This window comes from Fukomys damarensis, unplaced genomic scaffold (assembly GCF_012274545.1).
Source record: "Fukomys damarensis isolate Sample0158 unplaced genomic scaffold, DMR_v1.0_HiC HiC_scaffold_32, whole genome shotgun sequence".
In the NCBI taxonomy this organism is placed as follows: Eukaryota; Metazoa; Chordata; class Mammalia; order Rodentia; family Bathyergidae; genus Fukomys; species Fukomys damarensis.
The window spans coordinates 48,574,307-48,592,131 of record NW_022900944.1 but is presented as its reverse complement, the minus strand read 5'-3'; the positions used below and the strand labels follow the sequence as shown (position 1 = coordinate 48,592,131).

The window sequence follows — 17,825 nt, the reverse complement described above, 5'->3', positions numbered from 1 at the left end:
TAATTCTGGGGTGATGGAGTTGGGCTGTTTGTCAGTGCTTTGGTTCTTTACCATGACTGTCCTTGTTAACACACAAGCACAGGTTGCCCAGTCTTTGTACAGTGGCGCCCCTAGTTCTCCTGTCCTTTGGACACACACCTCTGTTGGCCCCTTCTCTCCTGGCTCCTTAGAATCCTGCCCTGGTTGAGAGAAGGTGCTGAGGCTCTCACTCCCAGGCCCACCCTTGTGGTTTCAAAGCCATGTCAGTGCTGCTGTGGAAACAGTCCTGAACAGAGGCCATCAGTGTTTAGGGTTGACAGCTGCAGCTCCCTGCTACCTACCTGCTGCTGTCCGCTTACACCTACCTGTGTCTCCTCATTCTTTAGAACTTAGCTGAGCAAGGCACAAGTGAGCACGCAGCAGCCTTAGAATAACTGTGACATAACCTACAACAACATCATTACTGAAAATAGGAAGGTTTTGTGCTTATGGTGTTTTAAAATTTTTCTTCTTGTACTCAGGTAATATGAGAGTACGCCCCTGGAGAAAAATTACTGTGTTTTCACAGTATTCCTGGAGGCGTAGTTAAAGAATGTCCTCACACCCCGTAGCATTCTGCACTAACCGGGGACCTTTGTTCCTGCCTGTCATCATGGACCGCCCATCATAACTTGTTTCTTGGAAGCAAAATGGGGCAGGGTGCTGCACTGTGGCCTCCCTTCGCCCTTGCTGGGCACTCCACTTAGGGAAACCACTGCCCTGGCTTGAGGTCCCGCATCAGCCAGGTAGACCAGCCCATGCTGGAAGGAGTTCAGGCTTTTGTGTCAGAACCCAAGGCCACGCCAGGTTCATGAGCAGCTGTCTTGGAAAGCGTGGTTTGTATTCTGGAAGATAGAGCCCCCAGAACTCTCTGTGGTCACAGAATGCTGGGGTTTAGGAGCCACTTGTTACGTCAGTAGTGAATGCTCTTCCTGTGTCTTGCCACTGAACAGATACATGGCTAGCTAAATTTATTCCTTTTCTTTTTAATTTTTTAGAGATTGCTTTCTTATATTTAATGTTTTTAATTGTGTAAAATATGATTCCAAAATCAAAACCATATAAGGTTTTAAAAAGAAATCTACCTATATGTTACCCTCTTTCTGTAGGAATTTTTAAATTAAAAATTAAAAAAAAATTTTTTTTTGAGATGGTCTTGCTGTATAGCCCAAGCTGGCCCTGAACCTGTGGCAATCCTCCTGCCTCAGCCTCTCAAATGCTGGGATTACAGGCATGTGGCACCATGCTTGGCTAGAAATTTAAAAAGGTTTGTTGCCATTTTAACAGCTTTTACAGATCTAATTGAGATATAATTTACCCATTTAAAATGCTTGGTTCTGGGACAGGGATTTAGCTCAGTGGTGCTATCACCTGCCTCGCAAGCTCAAGGTTCCAAGTTCAAGCCCCAGTACCAAAAATAAATACTAAAAAATAAAACGTGTGGTTCTGTGGGTTTTAGAAAGTGTGTATGGTTGAAAGACAACTAGTACCACAGTCAAAATACAGAGAATTGCCAGCATACCTAGAGGTTTCCTCATTTCTGTATCCCACCCCCTTTTAAAAAAACATTATTTTGAAATAAGTATAGACTTTCAGGAAGTTACAAAAATAGCAGCAACTCTTATAGCACCCCAGTACCTCCTAGGGGTGGCTGTGATGCAGACACTCTGCAGAGGTCCTCCAGGGACCCTCACCTATGCCGTGGCAACTCCGATAGGTTCTCCTGTTGTATAGGTGGTCATATAGGATGTGACTGTCGGAGGGTGGTTTTCCTACCAAACAGTTATCCAGAGGTTGACCATGCTGTCCAGTGTACGTGTCAGTGGTTCATCCTTTTCCTTCCTCAGAGACACCATGCAGGCTGAAGGGCTTTTCCATCACGACTGTTCATACTCATTTTCTTGAATAAATGCCCAATAGTGCAGTTGGAGTTGGTGCTCATATTATTTTCAGAGAACTTTTACATTCACTTATGTGCTGTTTCATGTTCACCCCATCAGAGTTTGAGAGCCCCAGTTTTTCTGTGCCATCAGAACTGCTCTATTTGTTGTAGCTGTTTCAGTAGGTGTGTACCATTACTAGCTTGTTATGGTGTTTTATTTTCTCTTGTTGAGACAGTGTTTCTCTTTGTAGCTCAGGCTGGTCTTGAACTCACTATGTATCCCAAGGCTGGCCCTGAACTCCAGGCAGTCATTTATAGGTATACTCCCATGCCTAGCCCTCACTTTTGAAGTACTTATTTGTTTGTTACAAGGACTCACTATGTGTAGTCCAGGCTGGCCTTGAATTTGGAGCAATCCTCCTGCCTCAGCCTCCTTAGTGCTGGGATTACAAGCGTGCACCGCCATGTCCGGCCCAGCCCGGCCTGCTGTGCTTTGATTCCCCATTCCCTGGTGGCTAATACCCTTCAGCATTTCTCCACATGTGGTTGTCATCTGTATCTCTTTAGTGAATGTCTGTGTGTGTTTTGTCCATTTCCTAGTTGGATTATTGGTTTTTACTGTTGATTGTTGTCTTGATTCTACATACACGTTTATTGTCTGACTTGTGATTTGTAAATGTATTCCCCTTGCCTGTAGTTTGTTTTTCAACCCCTTAAGTCTTTCACAGAGCAAAAGTTGCTAATTTTGTAGTTAGTTTCTTTTAAGGATTCTGCTTTTCTTGTCAATGTCTTAAGAACTCTGCCTTGCCCTAGTTTCCTTTTTTCCTAAAAATTCATAGGCTTTTCTAGTTTTGTTAGATTTGAATCTAAGTGTTTCATTTTTAGTTGGAGCAAGTTTAAGTGGTATTGTGTCTGTATTTCTGTTTGCATATGTTCGATACTGGCACATTTGTGCAAACATAATAGATTTTTCTGTGTGCTGATCTTGTGTTCTACAGGCTTGCCAAATTCTTATTTCTAGGAGTTTTAGATTCCTTGTGGTTTTGTAGGTAGACATTTCATCTTAATATAGTTTTGTTTTATTTCTTCCTTTCTGGTCTGTATGCTTTTGATTTCCTTTCTTTTCCTCTCTGGGCTGCCCTGAACTTCCTGTAGCAGAGGTTACTGGGGACATTGTGCCATCTTGCTGTTCTTGGGAAGAAAGCAATTGGCTTTCACCATAAAGGCATTAGCTATCCTTATTGTGTCAGAGATGTCCCTTCTATTCCTGTCTTGATGAAAGATTTTGTCAAGAGTGTTGGATTCTGTCAAATGCTTTTTCTGTGCTAATTGTTATGATTATATGATTTTTCCTCTTTAGCCAGGTGGATTACATTGGTTGGCTTTCTGGTGTTAAGCCAGCCTTTCATTTTCTGTTGTTGATGTAAATGCTCCTTTGCATCCCTGAATACACTACCTTTCTCTGCTTGCTCTTTCCTTGGTGACAGTTACAGCTCTCTTTCCTGTTTGTCCTGGTGGGTTCTGCCGGTTGGGTATCAGCCCTGCAGTGCCGGGTGTTGTGCCCTGGTGCTTGCTGTAGACGGCGCAGCAGTGAGTTGCTCTGTGAACGCCGTTTTCCGTCCTTCCCTCTGTGCTTTGGGGTGGGTTTACCTTGGATGGATGGCTGGGCTGCAAGGTGCCAGGCCATCCTTCTCTGTTCCCGCAGCAGTGCCTGAGCAGCCTGCATCTCCTTCCACCTCCCTCTCCACTTGGTTTCTGCCTTCCCTGGGCAGTTCTGTGTGTTTGCTTCTACACCACTAGCCTTGGAGGATGTCTGCTGATTCACTGCCCCCACTCTGCTTTCAGGGCTTCACCACAATGACTATGTTTAGTCACTCGCTTGTACCTTGAACATACATGCCTGCATTTCTGTCCTCTTCATCACATTGAGTTTGTATCTTAATTCCTTTGTGTAAGACAAGTATTTTCCCTACACTTTTTCCAGCTCCTTTTATTGCCATCTTCTCAGAGCTGGATACTCACCTCAGCCTTACCCAGGGTTTTAAGTTTCCTCTTCTACAGGTACAGTGGCTGACCGTGTGCCATGCCCATAGGTTTGGTTCACTGTGGATGCTAGCAGCCTTGAACTCCTCCGTGTCCTGTCCGTGTGGCTGCAGCTCTCAGCAGGCCAGGCAGGATGACATCCAGGGCCACCTGAAGGAGGACAGGTCCTGTGGCACAGTCACTCAGTGCTCTTTGTTGTAAAAATTAACAGCACCCAGAAGATCACAAAGTAAAAATATATTGCTGACTTAGCCAGGGCAAATAAATTACCTGTGTATCCCTCACTTAGAAGCCTTGCTTAACCTCCTTGTCCCCCACCACACCCCACTCGCCTATTGCCCAGACACATTTTGTCACCCAAGTATGCCTGCCTCCGCACTGCAGTTGAGGGTTTTCAAAAGTTTAAATAAATATACTGTATGCTTTTTTTCCCCTCAACATTATTTGTGAGTTCATTTGTGTCATTGTATACTGCTACTTGTTTTCTTTGCTGCACAGCATGGATGTCCAACTTTCTGGCTTGCTTGGGCCACTCTGAATGAAGGGAAATTGTCTTGGACCACATACAAAATATATAACACTAGTATAAGCAACAAGCTTCCTTTATTGAACATTTTTATTATAACATTAAAACAAAATAACACAGCCCAGGTTTGATAATTAAATAAGAAAGCCTACATGTCTGCTTAGTATCAGTATGGCCAGTCTTCATGGCACATGTGTGAAGAGGGGCTGAAATGCTGTTATTGTCCAAGTCGCAGAGGCGTGTGCAGTGTCTGATACACACAGGTCTCTGGACTGGTTGCCTCTGCTGTGTTACCTGCGCAATCTGTGCTTGAGCACCACACAGTCGAGTCATAAAAACTATCTCTAAAAAGCACAGATTGTGTTAAAAGCTTGTTGTTCTTGTGGGGTGACAGCACTAGCTGTCCAGGGCAACACATGGACTGCAGATCGGACACTCTGTCGTGTTGATATTCTGTGTTGTCATCGGAGCCACCTTCTACCAGCTTGGGCCTGTTACAGACACTGCTGCTATAAACATGGTGTTCAGGCTCTTGGTGCATTTGCACTCGGCTTTCTTTTGGACGTATTCCCAGAATAAAATTGCTGGATTGTTTATGCTCATGTTCAGTTTGAGTAGATAATGCCAGATTCATCCTGTCAGTTTACACTTCCATCGGAATGAATCCTCTTCCTTTGCTCCACCTCTTCCCTGATGCTGGATATATTATGTTTTTCAGTTTGCCTTTCCTTGATTACTGATGAAGTTGAGAGCCTTTCATCTACACAGTGACTGTTTTTTTTGTACCGGGGATGGATCTCAGGTCCTCGCACTTGCCAGGCAGGAGCTATACAGCTGAGCTACATTCCCAGCCTGCAGTGACCTTTTTTATTTTCTCTTTTTGAAGTGCTCCTTTAAGTCTGTGTCTGTTTTTATATTGGTCTGTGTTTTTCTTACTTTTTTGCAGAGGCCTTTATATATTCTGGGTAAGAGCTTTTCAATTAAACTCTTTTTTCCTGATGGAAGGTGACCTTCAATGATCAGAAGTCACAATATTTCAGAATTGTCATGTTTCCTTTACAAGGAGCATTTCTTTGTGTGGAGTGAAGGGTGCAGTCCTATCTTGGTGACAGCTGTGTCCTCGATGTGTAGATCTGCGGCCTGTCTGGGTGGGTCTCGTGTGCAGAACAAGGCAGGAGCCGGGCTCTCTCCAGGTGGATGTGCAGTGTGGTCCTGTGGCACAGAGGGACTGACTGCCTTCCCTGCCGCGCGTGGGGTGGGTAGAGTTGCTCTGCACACTCTTCCCGCTGGTGCTGTTCTAGGCCCTGTACAGGGTCATGCTGCTTTCACTGTTACTTCCATTTTATAACGGATTTTAATTTAATTTTTAATTAGTATTTATGTAATTGAGGGTTTTTCCTTTTAACTGTCTGCATGAGTGTTTGTTTTTCCTAGATGGCGACCGCTTTCCCTTCCTAGTCTTCTGCTGGCACTTTTGACAGCGAGTCTTCTCTGTGGCTTGGCTCCCTTCCCTGTGTCTGGGCAGAAGGCTCAGGCGCCACGGGCTGTGATTCCTTTACACAGCTAAGGGTCTGTGGACCCCACAGAACCTTTTTGGTTGTGTGGATATTTCTGTTAAATTTTGTATAAAAAGTATGGCTGAGAAGACTTATAAATATTTAGTTCATTTGAAAATAATAAAGTATTACATGTTAATATAATGGATTGCTAGTGAAGATAACCGTTTTACAAAAGAAACCAGTAGCAGACTTTTGACAAGAGTGGCATTGTTTACGTGTCTAGAGCACTCTCTCCTCTCCTGCCTGGTGATGGTGGGGAGAGGGTGAATCTGCTCTTTACTGCGCTGTCTGGCCTGGCCCATGGGCACTGCTGGCCCACACAGAGGAGGCTGAGCCCTCCTTGATCAGGGAAGGGCGCCCATCCAGTCACCTGTGTGCCCTGCCACCTCAGCCTCCATGGTCTCTCACTGCATGTGGATTTTAATACTACATCAGTTACTGTGGTGACATCGGCTCACTGAGTCAGGCAGATGTTTCACTACACATCATTAATTTAGCCTCTTTGGTGCCATTACTCACTGATCACATTAAAAACTGCCCTTAAGTTGTGCAAAACCATCAAGCCTCTGTGGTGTGGGTGCATGTTTTCTAAAGTTTTCTAAAGAGCTTTCATTTTGAAAGCTCAGTCTTTATTGGCAATAAATGCTGTCAATTTTCCTGAAGAGGCAGGCTCACTATTCACTTTGAAAGCTGCAGATTCTGCCAATTGACTGATAAAATATAACAGCTATTCACACAGTATTTAGGTTGCCCTAGGTCCAGCACAGGCAGATGTGTGAACATGCAAACACCATGCCATTTTGTATAAGGAAACAGCCCCGGTGGGCAGAGGAATGGCTGTGACTACCAGGCACCCAGTTCTTAATACTGATCTTAGTACTTCGAGACAGTTTTTCATGAAAACACAGCAAGTTTAAATGGCAACTCACACTCACAGATGCTTTTCTTCACGATTCAGAGTGCACTGTGACTCCCACCAGAAGTACTTCATGCACATTTCCATTTGTCCCAGAATATTGGAAGGCCAAAGATTCGGGTTTGCACTTTTATAAAGTTTACAGTATTTGCTGTTTTCTTAATTAAACATGGCTGTGGGTGATGCAGGTTCTACTGTGGTCACGTGACCGTGAAGACTTTATTCTGTGCCCTGTCACCTGCCCAGGCTTATGCCAGCACTGTGGGAAGGGCCCGTGGTATCTTAGTAGTATCATGAAAATACCTTGACTTCAAAGTCCCCTGAAAAAGTGTCACTGACAGCTGCCAGAACCACCACTCCAGGGCCTGAGAAGACCTAAGAAGTGTCCCAGTGGGCTGGGAGGTGGCTGGGGAAAGGGTATGCCCAGCCTGCATGTGGTCTTGGGTTCCATCCCCAGCACCCCAGCAGCAAGGAACACAGATGGATGGGCTGCATCCCAATTAAGTTTTATTTATGGACATAAGATGCTAATTCCATACAAGTTTCACATGTCACAAAATACTAGCCATATTCTGATGTTTTAAATTCCCTCAAGCATTAAACCTGTCCTTAGCCCTTGGGCCTCACACACAGGAAGCAGGCTGGATCTGTGGCTTCACCTGATTTCCTTAAGGAAAGGCACAGGAAGAGTGGCACTGGTTTCTGCATGCTTAAAGCCGCCTTAGTTTGCTCCTCTGCTGGTTAGTGGTGTGGCCAAATAAAGAATTCCAGTCTGATAATACTGTACTTTGTTGTCACCTAGCATTCCTGGTGATGAGTATCCCTGTGTGATCTGATCTCCTCTCTGAGAAGGACCTGCCTGCTTCCACCCTCCCTAGCATGTAGGCTGAGGGCAGGCAAAGTGTTGACTAACTTGGCCATCTGGCCCCTGGTCAGCTGTTGGAGGAGGGCTGTCTGTGACATTTGCTTCTCTTATTAGTCTTTGCCTCTGTGTGATGGTGCACTTTCTTGGGGTCAGTGCTCCAGTACCCCCACTGCCCCCCCCCCCCCGTTTGCCAGCTTCCAAATCTTCTGTTTTCTCATTGAACTTCTCTAGAGTTTACTAGAACCAGGAGTTGTCTCTGGGTCCTGCTGTTTGGTGGCCCCTTTTCTTGTCTTGTCCATACCTTCCTGAGCTGCTGAGCAGAACGTTGGGAGTTTGAAGTCCTGGTGTCTCTGTGCTCTGTCCTGGCCTTATATGTCGTGTTTGTGTTGGTTTTCCTCCTATTGGGTTCGCTCTACTTCTGCAGCTCACTTGCATGAAGTGCCTGGGTGGCTAGTGGAAACCCTTGGCTGGTGGTATATGTGGATGTCATAGGGCCCCAGCCTGCTGACCATGGCAGCTCTAGCATGCAGTGTCCTCTGGACTGTTTTTCCAGATGCACCAACAGGCTGGTTTGAAAAATTTGTCACAGACCCTAATTGTAGGAGCCCTTTTTTCTCCTTTGTTACTAGAAAGCTGCCCTTTCGCTATGTGTGTATTCTTGTTTTGGGTGGAATCTCTGGCATGTGAGCTCTGGTCTGCAGTGTGGTCAGCAAGCCCTTTGAGGCTAGGAAGCTTCTTCGTCTGCAACGTTGAGTCCTGGGAGCAGCCCCAGTACAAAAGAGAATCCCAGAAGAGGGTTTTGGTGTGCTGCCACCAAAGCACATGGCCCAGGCACTGATCAGCAGTAGAAACAGGGCTGTCACCGGTCTGGGCTAAGTGCCCAAGGGCAGGGTGTGGTGCACTCTTACCTGTGAGGCCTGATTCTTGCTTCTTAGACAGCACCTTCTTGCTCCTTCTCACTTGAGGTCACTAGGCAGAGCTGTGCTGGGTGTACCAGGCAGAACAGTGCCTGGCTGGAGGAGAGTGGTCCAGACACACTCCACTGCTAGCTGCTGGGGTGTGCGGCACAGCGTCTGCAGCCTCTCTGCAGTAGGGTTACCCCATGACAGCTGTGCTCAATGACGCCCTCCTGAGGACAGGCAGGCAGGACCTCTTCAACATCAACTTCTAGGGCCAGGGATGTAGAGCTCAGTGGCGCTTCCGTCTGCCTCACAAGCGCAAGGTCCTGAGTTTGATCCCGGGTCCCCCTTACCTGTCCCATCAACTTGTAGGTGGTCTTTAAAGTTCTCCTTGCATATTGCTGCTGAGTATGCAAATAGCCACAAGTTTCAGTGGCTGTCCCTGTGTCAGGTGCTTAAAATATAGTTTCATCAGGCTGTCCTCCCAGTTTTAGGGAGGAAATTGAAGAGTTTAGAATTCACACTTGTACACACAGAGAGAAATCATCATCTCTGGCCTTGGCCACATAAGCACATAGGTGGAGGCACCGTGCTGTCCTGCTTTGCAGTGGAGGCTGGGTCGCTGGCCTTGCCCCTGCTTAGAATAACTAAATGAGTTCTTAGGCGAGTTAGACACCAAAAGAATAGCTTGTTAGCCCTTATCAGTTATTAGGACCAGGCAGGATCTTGAGATGTTATATAGAAGTGGGACCTCAGAGAAAGCCAGTTGACATTGACGTTAGGAAGAGCCAGGGAGCTGGCCACTCTTTGGCAGAGGCTGTGTAGACTCAGGAGTCAGTCCCAGAGTGCTCCACCCAGCACACCCCATCGTGACACCGGTGTACATTCCACAGGAGAGGATGTCACGGGTGTGATTGGCACAAACTGGTTTCTAACTGGCAGCATTGAGCATATGAGTGGGGAGGCTTCTCCTTGTCCCTCATTTGTTTTTTTGTTTTTGGTAATTTTTGAGACAGGGTCTCACTATGTAGTTAAGGCTGACCTGGGACTCATTATGTACCCCAGGCTGGTCTCAAACTCACAGTGATTCTCCTACCTCAGCCTATGTCCCTCATTTGTGATAAGCATGGGCACAGGTGATGCATGGTCCAGCCCTGAGAGACCAGAGGGGCGTGTCCACAGGGGAGACAGGAGCAAGGGGAGCCTCTGCAGAGCAGGGAGTTTAGGATCTGCTACTCTGAATACTCCTTGCAGGCGATGTACTATATTGGGATTTCTAGTGGCCTGCAGCCCTTGGCTATCTCTAAGAATTGGTCCCTGGCCATCAAGCCTTGTTTAGATGCTAAAATATCATAAAATACAGAATATAAAGTCATACTCAATGCAATACATGCCCTAAGTTTCTTGGGAAACAAGAGACTGGAGCCTTAGGCCCAGGTGAAGGGGCCGGCTCTGTGACCCCCTCAGAGCTATCATACGCCTGTGCCTACATCCAGATGTTTTGTCTCGAAGACATGTAGAATTAGCCCTGTGTGCTCAGTGCTTTATGAAAAGCAGGGGTTCCCCTCCAGCTTTCTGCTTGAGGCTGGGTCCAGCTGGTGAGTGAATGTTGGGGGCTGAGCCTGCGGAGATCTGCCAGGCCCGAGGTTGAGGCCTGGCTTCCAGTGTTGTGACCTTGGCTGTGGGAAAGAAGGGGGGGTTGGGGCTGGCTCCTGACAGCACCCGGCAGGGGCAGAATCCCTGGACCCACTCAGCCCCCGTCTGGAGTATAACTTGTGCCAAAGGGGCCCAAGCTCTGACGTACTGGTACCTGCCACCCAGAGCAGGCCGTTACCCTGCTGGCTATTCCTTTCTGCCTGTCTTGCCTCCACCATTGCTCCTGCTGCTTGCAGCTCCTGGGGTGTCTCCTGGGGCCTGGGTTTCCCTGTGTGGAGGGCCCTGCTGCTGGCCCTGGGCTGAGCTACTGCTCCCTCTGTGGTCAGTCCATTGGGGTCCATGGGAGGCTGGCCAAGTGTTGAGTCGCCGCTGAGTTCCACAGTGTCTAATCCTGTGTCTTCTCTCTTGAACAGTCGGTTGACGATGAGGCGATGGTGGTATAAATGACGATCGGGTGAGGGAACAGAACGATGCCCAAGAGTGGGTGTTCTAAAACACCACAGCAAGAAGACTTTCCTCTCAGCAACGACATGGTGGAGAAACAAACCGGGAAAAAGGTAACTATTGCTTCCTCTCCCCCACCCTGCCTGACTAGACCAGAGACTCCACCAGACCGGTCTGGAGGTGCTGCGCACTGACTCTCGGTACCTGGGGAAGCCCGGTCTACAGGAGTGGTGTGGGTGTGTGACGTGTGGGTACAGAAGTCACTCCCTGAGTTGATCTTGACTTGGCAGCCGTTCCTGGCCATGGCCCCCAGGATTTCTGTCACGGTGTTTCAGTTATCCTGACTATAAATAGTTGTGAGAATTTTACTTCCATTTTTGTTTATTCTGAATGTGAATAGGAAAACAGAATGTAAACCTAAACTGTAAATCTTTTTCTGTGTGCTTATTATTTGTTTGTTTTATTTTTTTAAGTACTAGGAATGAGCTCAGAACCTTTACATTGAGCTACATACCCAGCCTGATTGATAATTTGATTTTGAAAACGGTATAAGTTGTTCTAGGTTGAGACTCACTTACAATCTGCTGCCTCAGCCTAGCCTCTCAGAATACTGGAATCACAGACACACACTACTAATGCCAGCTTTTATCGTGTGGTTTTAACACCAGTCCTGCAGTGCCAGGGAATATGAAGGGAGGGGCATGCTATATGACATGGTTATGGGATGCACACTTCTGTCAGGAGTGGGGGGGTGACGGTTCTGGGGTGCATATTTCCTTTGTTGCCAGTGCTGGTGTACTCTGAGGATGAACTTAGAATCGGATCTAATGAGCTCAGTTTCAGGCTTTGCCATGTATTGTTTTGTAGCTATCATCGCTGCACTGAGTCTCAGGCTCTGCGCTCTGCAGTAGAGCAAGAGGCTCCCCAGTCCCACAGAAGGCAGGTCACCGTCACTCATCCTGACTTGTCTTTGCTGCTCCTCCCTGGTGGCCTGTGTGCCAGGCTGTCTGCATGCACCCTTGGTGGGCTGTGTCACCCACCTCAGTGCAATTCGCTGTTGCCAAGGTTTTGATCTGCTTCTTCGTCTCCCTCATGGTACTTGGGGTGTAAAAGAGGGTCCCACTGCTGCTGCCCCTTCACTCTGCCCATCCTCCTGCTCTGCTCTGCTGTAGCTCATTCTCTCTCTCGTCTCCTGTGTGTGATGAGGTCAGCGGGAATCGCACGCCTAAAACTGAATGAACCAAGTCCTGTATTCATTTAGTTTTGGTAAATAGGGAGCAGTGTGTTAACACGGGCATGCTTAGTGCTCTATGGACAGAAAAGCTAGAGGGGCCCTGAGACCCTTGGGTGCCGGGCAGCACGCCCACTGCCTTCTCCTCTTGTCTGGACAGCCTCACGCCTCACAGCAATGGTGAGCACTGGAGTGTGGAGCCAGCAGGTGAGTGAGGACAGTACCACGTGCTGCTGGTCTGGTGGTGATAGGTGCTGCAAAGGCCTGTGGATCGCACAGAGACTCCTGAGTGGCTTTGGGGTGTGTCAAGATCACTAGGAGACAGAGCCGTTGGGGAGTGTGTGGCCTGCGCTGGGGCAGGGGGCACTTGTGCAATGGCCCGGGAGATAGAACTGCTCTTGCTGGCGGTCCTGATAGCCAAGAGCCCAGTGTTTGGGAGTTTCCTACCAAGTACATCATACCACCCTTGGTAAGAGTTTCAGGTCTGCCTGTGGAGTTAAAGGCCAGGAGAAGGCTCCCTGTCTGCTCTGTACTTCCACATCAGAGGACTTCGTGAGCCCGGCCCCAAAGTGCACACAGTTCAGGGCTCGCGCGAGTGAGCTGCCCTGTGCCCATGAGCTGGCTTGGAACACTGCCATCTCCTGCTGGGACCAACTTCTCCTTACTTCCCTGGGCTGCGTGCTGGATTTCAGATGGGGTTTTCATCCCCCCAGCATAGCCCAGCACTGAAAGGTGGGACACCATGCGTGGGAGCCACTCAACCCTTCTCTTGCCCTGTTTCTTGGGGTTTTCATGCTCTCCATCTTGGGTAACTGATGCTTCTCTGGTGAAAATTTCCCAGAGAGTGCTGGGTCTGTCCCTCAAATAAAAGGTGTGGTGTTGGTTTATCTCCAGTCAACTCTCTGAGATGAGAGCTGTGCCTCCTAGTTTGGGCCCAGAGTGTCTTGTGTCCCCATGGTTAATACTGTTAGGGGCCCCACAGCCCCTTCTGTGACATACTTCTTTCTGTAAGACATCAGAGAGCAGGGGCTGTGCTAGTCTGGGTTGGGTGATATAGCAGCCCTCAGCAAGGAGGCATCTGTCACACTTGGTTTTGTTTTGTTTGTTTTTGGTTTTTGTCTTTTGTGAAATTGGTGGCCAAATTCAGGAGTGTGCTACCACTGAGCTACTCCCCCCACTTTTAATTTTGAGACAGAGTCTAAGTTGCCCAGTCTGGCTTTGAACTTGTGATCTTCCTGCCTTGGCCTCCTGAGTTGCCAAGCTGACAGGTGTGCACCACCGTTGGTGCCACGCTTTGTTTGATTGCCGTCCAACGGAGGTGACTGGGTGGTGGAGAGAATAATGGGTCTTGGGAGCATGGAGGAGCCAACCTTCGTGTCTGACATGCAGAGAGGTGGGCATGTGAGGGTTGGAAATGCTTCAGGCGGAGACTATGCAGGTAAAGGCCGAGCTGCAGAGAGCCACAGAGCTGCAGGCCACACCTGCCTTGTGGGGCTCCTCTGGAGTAGCCACTGCAGGCCGAGGCTGGCTTAGGTTGTTGCCTTTTACCGAGGAGAGCACTGGGGCTGGGCTAGTCCTGTGCCCACAGTGCCTGTTGTGTCTGCACAGGGGCCTTGGACGACGTGTGGAGCAGATTTGGGAGCTTTTCCCCATAAAGAGGCTACTTTGTTGTTGGCTTTTGACGTTCCCGATAGAGCTAGGCCTCCTCCCCTGGAGACAGTTTTAACCTGAAGATATCTGTCCTGTCCCCAGGTGCTCTAGGTGCCAGTGAAGCTCTCCTGGAGGTGCACAGTGGAGGCCTGGGAAGGCACAGTCCTGGTTACAGCATGCTTGAGCCTGCTCTTTGAGGCTGGCAGTGCTCGGGCACCCAAAGGAGGCTTTGCAATGATGGGCCTGGACTGGCTTCTGCTCATCCTCACCATAGACTGTTTCTCAGATACAGTGCCTGTTACCAAAAGCAAGAAAGCATTTGTAGATGACAAGGACAAGTCACGTGGCCCTAGAGCAGCATGGGCAGGCATGCTGGAAAAGGAGGCACTCCATGCTAAGGAAGAGCTCTCGGGAGTGCCTGAGCTGGCTGGAGCCTCCCATGAGTCAGTGAATCCTTAAGCTGTGGCCGTTGTTCTGATCCAGAGAGAAGTCCCTGACCCACAGTCCAGGGCCACGCTGCATGGCCAGCCATCATCCTTGGTCCTGTGCTCAGCACATGGGTAGCTCAGGGTAGAGCACTTGTCCAATATGTGTGAGGCCCCGGGCCTCATCCACAGCACCAGAGGTCAGTGTTGAGACCAGACTCTGGGGGACCCACCTCCAGCATACCATTGAGTTGGGGGCTCCAAGGGCAGGTGCAGCTCTGTGACTCATTAGGGCAGTGACCCTAAGGGCAGTTAGTGCTCTGGCTTGAAAGCTGTCCAAGTATTGTGGACTGCGCAGGGTGTCATGCCTTGTGGCCCCTGCAGCTGTGTTGTGGTGGAAGCATTGCTGTGGAGTGCCCAGCTGTTCTGCAGCAGTCGCACTGGTTACCTTGTGGGGCAGAACCCATCTATAGAAGTGTCAGTGCCAGGGCCACTGTGTTGGGGCTGGGGTGGTTCAGCCCATGCGGTGTCATCCTGAGGGGTCTGCATGCACGTTGGTGAGGTCTGTGCACGACTGGAGCTCTTGGCCCAGCCCTTCCCCACCCTATACCAGTGGAGGCAGGGATCTCCAGACAGGGCTACGCCTGGGACCTGTTCCCTGGACTAGGGTGCTCACTTCGGTTCCAAGCCAGCTTTGGTGGTGGCCATGTCAGAGCCCAAGCCATGGGTTCTTAGGTAGGATTCTGGAGTGTGGCATCCATCTGCTCTTGTTGTGGGCACAGAGGAGGAAAGAGGACCACGCTTTTAGGCCTGGCTTGCTTCCCTTCCCACACTAGTCCTGGTGGAGGACAGGGCCCAGGTGCCAGGCGGGCACTGAGAATCCCATGGGCTCCTGCTCCTGTGTGCCTATCTGCACAGCTTCCCCATCCATCCCTGTGCTCTGCTTTAGTGCCTACCCTCCAGCCCTTCTCTAGATAGATGTCTGACTGCGGTCCTCTCCTCTGCAGAGGAGCAGCTCTGAGGAGGATTTGTCAACTGAACCCCTCCCCGTAACAGTGCCACCTACAGGGTGCTGTGGAAGTGCAGAGCCAAAGTCCTGCCTTGCCCTCCTTACTCTGTACCCTTCCTGACGCTTGAAGTCATACAAAAGCAGCCCCTCTTGTTTTGAGAAGGAAACAGGCTCAAAACCCCCTGGACTCTGGGCCTCCTCTGATGGCCTGACTTCTCATATAACATGGAGGTCTGGTTACCTGTTGTCCCTGACTTCTGTGGAATCCAGTCAACTTGTTTTTCCTTAGTTTTCCAGAATTTTAAAAGTTACTTATTTGGTGTGGGATGAGAGATTGAACCAGTAGGCAAATACTCTACCACTGAGCAATTTCTCTACCCTTTTTTTTGAGATACAATGTTCCTGGGTTGCCCAGGCTGGCCTCAACCTTAGTATTTTCCTGCCTTGGCCTCCGAGAAGCTGGGATTATAGGTACGCACCACTGCACACCTCCGCCCAGTAGGCAAATATAAAATCACGAAACACTTCCCCATATTTGCTTCTCTGTTCATTGCTTTAATTCTTAGATATAGGTCTTTGATCCATTTCTAGTTTTGTATATGGTATGATGTAAAGTAGAAGTTTGTAGATACTCACTTGTTCGATCAGTATTATACCAAAACCAAAGATACCACAGGAACAACAGACCAGTGGTGCTCGTAAACATAAACGTGGGATTTTTAAAAGAATTTTAGCAAGTCAGATTCCTCAGAAAGTAAAAAAGATGTACCTCTTGGCTCTGCAGGGTTTGCACTAAGAATTCAGGGTTCACTTAATATGCAGAATCAGTTGCTTCATCTACGGCCATAACCACCCTGAATGCTCCTGAGCTTGTCAGAATCAGTTGCTTCCATTCATTGTGTTAAAAGAAAACTGCACAATCACAGATTCATGTGATTGAAGTAGTTGTTGCAAAAGAAAACTTTGACGGAAGCATTCGGGGAGTGAGTGTGAAGGCCTGATGTGCAGCATTCACGCGCCTGTAGCTGACGCGTTGGAGCAAAGGTGCCTTCTCCAGAAGCTTAGGCTCAAAGGAAGACACCCAGTCACTGCAATCACCATTTAGAGGCAGATTCCTGGTGTTTCCCACATCCTCAGCGTTGTTCTATGCTATCCTCTAACCAGGACCTCTCTATAGCAGAAGTAGCCTTTGTCTCCATAGAAAAGTTTGGGACTTTTCTTCCCCCAGGGTACTGGGGATTAAATCCAGGGAGCTCCAAGCTACATCCCCCGCCTTGTCTATCCAGCAGTTTATGTTTTTGATGTATATTTATAGATAGGGTCTCCCTAGGTATCCTAGCCTGGGCTCAAACATAAGACCCTCTTGTCTCAGACTCCCAGCTATTAAGCTAGCTGGGATTACAAGTGTGCACCCTTGTGCCTGGCTGCTGAGAAGTTTTGGCTATGAAGGGTGGCATTTTCTTCTGTAAAGTGTCTCTTCAGACCTCTGCTCATTTTGAAATACTGCTTTTCTTTCTTCCATGTAGATGTGAGTGCAGGTGACCTTGCCTAGGTTCCTATTCCTGGGGAGAACACCACACCTCTGCTTTTCCTGGTACTCAGTTTCCAGGTTCTCAGGGCCTTCAGGTGAGCAGGAGAGGTGTCTTCTTCTGTCCCTTCCAACTAAGGACAAGCAGCAGACTTGACCCTGAGCAAGGCTGGACTCTGCCACAGGCCATTCAGTGGCTCTTGAGATGATTGTGTCATTGTAAAGCCTGTAGTTTTTAAAGTATAAATCACATCCTTTTTTAAATTACTTGCACTCTTGAGCCCTGCAGTGTTTGTCATTTGTGTGATCTTCTTTATCTACCTGGAGTAGATTTGCTGGTATCTCTTCAGGGTTTCCCTGTCTATGTTCCTTGAGACTGTCAGTTCATAATTATCTTTCCAGGGAATACCTTCATCAAGTTCTGGAATTAGGGCTATGGCAGCCTTAGACATGAGTTGGGGAATGTTTCTTTTCTCTCTGTCCCTAGGAAGAATTTGTATAATAGTAGTCGTATTTCTCTTTGAAATGTAGGTGAAACCCATGCACTGGGCAAGGTGTCTGTCCTCTTGGTGGGAAGGTGGTTTGTGCAGGCTGGGATTCCTGTCTAGGTCTGTTCTTTCTAGTGTTGGGGTGGTGCAGTATCAGGATTCCCCTTCCTTCCCAGCAGGGCAGTCCTCTGTGGTGGGCCACGCTGTCCGTTTGCAGAGTCAGGAGAGGCACTGCGGGAGGAGGGCTGTGCATCCACGTGACCCTGTCCCCCAGCACATTGCCCTGGCACACAGCTTGCAGCGTATGTGGCAGGGCCCCCCACAGTAACTTGAGGAATGTATCTTCTAGGCTTCCAGACTTGGTCATGTAGAGGTTGCCCAGTCGCATTAGAGGAAGGTCACAGGAGGGTTACCTGCAGTGGCTCAGGTTCTTCCAGGAGGCTACCAAGGGTAGCTGCCCAGTGCCTGCCAATGGCTCAATAAGGAAAATTCCAGAAAGAAAGTTGGGCTGGGGAGGAGTGCTTCTAGTCACTGTGCTTTTCCGCGTGTACTAGTGCCTCCCTGAGCTATACACCCAGCTACAGTAGGGTCGGAGTTGGCATTCACTGCACAGAGGCCAGCTTTGCTGTGCGTGATCCAGGGTGTTGTTGAGACTAACTGTACTGTGTGGCCCTATCCAGGTCAAC

At 48.7% G+C, this 17,825-nt stretch overlaps 1 protein-coding gene across 3 annotated transcripts in view; it reads left to right on the top strand.

The window, feature by feature from the left end:
• Ankrd11 (ankyrin repeat domain 11) overlaps positions 1–17,825 on the top strand; it is a 108,972-nt gene that overhangs the window by 62,692 nt on the left and 28,455 nt on the right. For all 3 annotated transcript variants that reach the window (XM_010627555.2, XM_010627557.3, XM_010627556.2), the window contains exon 2: positions 10,778–10,921. In XM_010627555.2, the coding sequence (XP_010625857.1) occupies positions 10,835–10,921 (87 nt within the window). In that variant the 5' untranslated portion in view covers positions 10,778–10,834. The remainder of the gene's footprint in view (positions 1–10,777; positions 10,922–17,825) is intronic.